At 38.2% G+C, this 5070-nt stretch overlaps 1 protein-coding gene across 1 annotated transcript in view; it reads left to right on the forward strand.

Annotated features, from left to right (window-relative positions):
* Window positions 1-2940, forward strand: part of FABP6 (fatty acid binding protein 6) — a gene marked incomplete at its 5' end in the record, with an annotated part of 38632 nt that extends 35692 nt beyond the window's left edge. Inside the window, 2 exon segments of the mRNA XM_082063997.1 lie at window positions 1590-1679; window positions 2810-2940. Coding sequence (XP_081920123.1) covers window positions 1590-1679; window positions 2810-2863 — 144 coding nt within the window. The 3' untranslated portion in view covers window positions 2864-2940.
* Between the last annotated feature and the right edge of the window lie 2130 nt (window positions 2941-5070).

Raw genomic sequence — 5070 nt, forward strand, 5'->3', positions numbered from 1 at the left:
AAGCAAACATAATGCTCACTGAAACTCCAAGCAGCGGGTTGGCAGCTGTGTCACTGTCCAGCAGCAGCACGGCCCGAGGGCAGCGCGCAGAGCCCTGCTCTGCCCAGGCCTGGCAGCAGCACTCACCTTTTTAAGTCACCTGAGCCTGAGCCTTAAACCAAAGAATCTGTAAAGTGAAGGGGGAAAAAAGAAATCTCTATATCCTCCTTGTTGTTGGAAGTACAGAGGAACTTGAAACTCAAGTAGTGTCAAGCGAGAAGGAAGATTGCACAATAGTGATCTACTCCTGCCCTGGACAAAACTTTGATACAAATCCTGCTCTGAAATGGTTACTTTGCCTAACCACATTCATTTGTCATCTACTCAAATGGATAAGACATTTTGTGACAGCTAAACTCTGCATTTGTAAGTTGTCCAGAACCCTACAATACTGGATAAATGCTTGTACGTATTGAAGAGACAGGAACACCAGTGATTGCATCAGGGAGCTGTGACAAACTGAGAACAGCAATAGCATTATATGATTGCCAGGGTGCTTTTTTTAACTCATACCTTTCTGATTATGAGAAGGAAAAAGAAATGTGTTTGGCTTTGAGAAATCTTTCAATCATCACAATCTGTGTTGGTCAATTTATTGCAAACTTAACAATTTTGAAATATTACAAATTCCATTCTCTTCTTTTTGGTCCTGGGCATTAAGGGGCATTAAGGGGACAAAGATGGAGGCAGAGGAAATGACTCTCAGCAGAGAAACCACAGCCTTTTAGTATAGTGTCACTAAACAATACAGAAACTACTAAGATGGTTTCCTTGTCTCTGGTAAAAAAAAGTCCACTCATTTCTTCATTTTGCAAATTACTTTTTTTTTTTCTGCACTGCATATGACTGGCTCATCTGTCTTTATTACTAAAAGCATAGGCAAGACTGAATAGCTGTACAGACAAAGGCTGAGTTTGTAATGAACTACACATCTAGTTTTGGCAGTCAGCTGATCTTCATAGTAGCATCCTGGCTACTTCTTCCATACAGAGGCAGCTCTTATAGCAACTGGCACATATTTTAGTATAAAGTTGTGACTGCAGAGCCTGCAGTCATGTTCACCTATAATTACATGACCAAGATGAATTCTAGTGTAGAGAGACGAAACTCAGGATCTAGGGTAAAAGATTCACATCACATGCCCACAATGACATTTGTTCTGCTTGCAGGAAGGTTATTAGTATCTGAGAATGCTACTTCAAAATTAGCTCATACAATCGTGCCTTTTACTTCACCAGCAAAACCACATAAAACACTGAGGACCAAATAAGAAGCATAGCCTGTAGTCAAATAATTTTTAGAGCTATGAATGAATATTGTTTAGATATGGAACTTGCATGTATTGTTAAATGAATATTTTACTACTTGTGAACATTTTAGAACTAAGGTACAAGGATCTTAGTGCTGTTCATGAAGCTGCATGTGTAATACACAGCTTCTACTCTTTTAAAAGTAAAAACATTCAACATCAGGTGTATGGATATTTACAGTGTATCTGATAATATAAATACCAGTAACTCCAGGGAACGTTAAACCTTTCTCTATTACAGGCAACTGTTAAAATGGAAGATGGGAAAATAGTAGCTGATTTTCCCAACTACCGTCACACTGCAGAGATTTCTGGAGGAAAGCTGGTAGAGGTGAGTTCTCAAATATCCAGGTTAGTTTATAAAAACAAAACAAACAAAGCCCAAAACCAACCAAACAAAAAAGCCTCAAGAGCAGCAGGCTTAAAATTTTGAAATTAGAAAAAAAAAAATCTTTATCTAAAAGTAAAGCAAAACTATTAAATACCTTTTTCCTTCACTGTAAGTGATCTTCTAGAATTTTGTGCAGGCTTAATCCAAATAATCCATCTTTGATAAACTAGAAATATAGATCTTGCATCTTGGGCACAGACACAGAGTTTTATAGCTGTACTGGAATGTTCAGATGGGAATTTTCCCAGGGTGCCATGTCTTTGACTGTAATCACTGTGCCTATGCCTCAAGAGTAAAGATAATAATATATAAAACTTTTTGCCTACTACTTACATGTTTCTATAAAGTTATTAACTTTGTTTCATCCTTAGAAAACTATCTATCTGCACCTCCTCACAGAATTTCTGTATAACACTATTTCCTTAGTCTTACCAAAGGAAAAACAACAAGAAAAATGACAACAAATAAAAAAGAGGCTGGATTTCAAGTAGTATCCCATTCTATCAACAAAATGGCAACATAGCTTTGTGAGATTACTGAAACTACAATACTTATAGTAAAACTTGCAAAACACATAGGATTGTCAAACATCATGATTTCTGATTCTCAATTTTTTTCTTGAGTTGACTTATGTCTGTGCTAGTTACATGTCTAAGCACATCTTCAGAGCCTAACCAGAAGTTACTCACTCTGTGAATCAAGAAACACCACTCACTCTCAGGAAAGTAATAATGTCAATCATTTATTGGTTTTGGAGAACAATTATCTCACTTGTCTAAAACCCTGATAACTTGGAGTTAGTGAAGCCATGTCTAACACAGGATACACTACAGCTATCCCTAAACCCCGGTTTAGAAGTTGTGCTTGTTGTGCAATAATATTTTTGCAATGTGTATTTCAGAGTTGACAAGAACATTCAGCTTGTTTTCTAGATATGTCTTCTACCACAGGGGAAATGTTCCTTTGGTAATGCCAGGATCTGTGAGCCAGGCAGCAGGTCTCATCATTTGTGACACTGAAGGTCCAATTTCAACTGTTCAACCAAATTTTTGGTTTGTTCTTTATTCCAGATTTCTACTGCTTCTGGTGTAGTCTACAAAAGGACCAGCAAAAGGATTGCTTAAGGCAGTAAGGCCGGTTTCTTCCAGTGCACTGAAAAATGAACTACAATACAAATAAATAAAATAGAGTGCTGACTGTCTTTATCTCTCTCTTTCTTTACATTACAAACACGAAGCATTGTTTTTTCAGTCGCGTTATCCTCAGCATTAATGTTTACCCCATTACTAAAGATCTGACAAATACTCAGAAAATCAAAATGCAAAAATCAGAAGATACAACAAAGCATTTAATGATGCTGCTTCAGTCTGAGTATTTCAGGATATGATACATGCTCGCCATGTTCAAATGTTGCCTACCACCAATGTATTCAGCTTCTGTCTAGAGAATAGCACAATACTGTGTCCAAAGCCTGTGTCAACATGCGAGACCTAAAGGAAATGACGCTGATAACATGGTGATTCCCTGCTTTGAACACAAAATGGAATCAGCCACCACTAATTCCAGTTCTAGAAGCAACTATATTTTGTGTTCTGCAACTGGCACATTTTGTTTTCAGATTCTGCATGTGATTAAGTTTCTCCCCACTATACAGGAAAATAAAGCTTTGGAAGGAAAGGTGGGATTTTTATCTAGGCTCTCTAGAAAGCATGCGAGAGATGCTGTCATGTGGAGAAAAAGGCATTGCTGTCTTTTCAAGCAGAGGACAGTCTTCAGGTTTGTCTTGAAGCAGCAATACAGATAGCAAAACAAACACCCCTTGAAAAAACAAACCAACCAAACTCATGCCAGATTATCACTAAGAATCCACCAGTATTTGCCCCACATTTGCTAGTATCTAGACTTCTCAGTAAAAAAATAACGCTAAGCTAAGTTTTATTAAGCAATACCTGTACACTTTACTGGTGAGATGATTATACTGATCAAAGAGCATTATATCAATTTTAGATCGATGACTACAGTGCGTAAAACTTGCTAAAACAAAAGGATCAAACAGTGCCTTTGACAACTTTGCGAGCACCACATCATGACTTTCTCAGAAACAGGGAGGTAGGTGGTAGTAGTTTCCCTTTCCTGTTTGAAAAAGCAGAAAGCTGCAGATTTAAGATTTTTTTAAGAAAGTTCATTTTAACCTTTGATGCCTGATCAACATTAGCAGAGTGTTTTCCACCTGTATCCCCTGCTGCAGCTCTTGTCAGTACTCACTAGTAGTTTTTTTTAATATCAGATTTCTCATTTCTTTGGTTACATCTACAACATCTTCCCATGTAGCAGGGTAACCTGTTTTGTATTCCTAGCCATGTTTTGCTGCATTTGCTTTTGCAGCAGCCTTTTATACTTCAAAAGCTGCCAGGGAAGTATGAGTTAATCACCATATAAAAATTCTGATCTATGACTGCGTTGCAACTGACAGCATCAAACAGCACAAGCACAGGGCACGAAGTTTTGCATCCATTTGCTCAAGAATTAACTCAGTTTTGCATGCACCTCTGCAGCTCCCTCCAATAGTAATTGTGGCAAAAAGCCTTCAGAAAAGTGTCCTTAGATTGGCTGAACTCTTCTGCATTTGCTGTTTCTGAGGAGATATATTTTCACAAAAGAAAAACAATTACAGTCACATGAAAAAGTATTTACCTGGAAATTAAACATGTGGAATTGCCACCAATATTTCAAGCATTCTGGAGATAACTGTCAACTGAAGCACTATTAGGCCAGCTCAAATTCTCTTAAGTCTGTTCCCTTTCAGAGGCTGCTATCAGATTTAATCTGCCCCAACTCCACCCATGATCCAACAGCACAAACAAGGCAACAGACAACACCTGCTTAGAAGATACAGCCACCAGAAGAAAGGTTGAAGGAACAACTGCATTCTCCTTATTCAGCCTTCCAGTCTCCTCAGGTGGGATGGCACCTCCAAGACACACTGGCCCTGTGAGCTGGAACAATCTGTTCTTATGTTATGTCTCTACCTTTGTCTCTGCACATTTTCTGCCTGTTTCTTCAGCCATCTCCTCATTCCACTTTGTACTTCCATATATGCACCAACACTTTATTGGAATAGGACCTTCTTTCTTGTGCAGTGACCAAATTCCTGATCTGCATAATCCTTCACAATTTATTATTTGGCGAGGCCTTTCTTTGTCCTACCACTCTTCTGTTCTGTACAACATTACGAGTGCTCACATCGAGTATTTTTAAGGTATAGACATATATTCTTTGTTAGCTCTTAAAAGCTAAGGAGAAACCACACTAACAAGAAAAACAAAACTGG

This window comes from Streptopelia decaocto, assembly GCF_964273445.1.
Source record: "Streptopelia decaocto genome assembly, chromosome: 12".
Taxonomy (NCBI): domain Eukaryota; kingdom Metazoa; phylum Chordata; class Aves; order Columbiformes; family Columbidae; genus Streptopelia; species Streptopelia decaocto.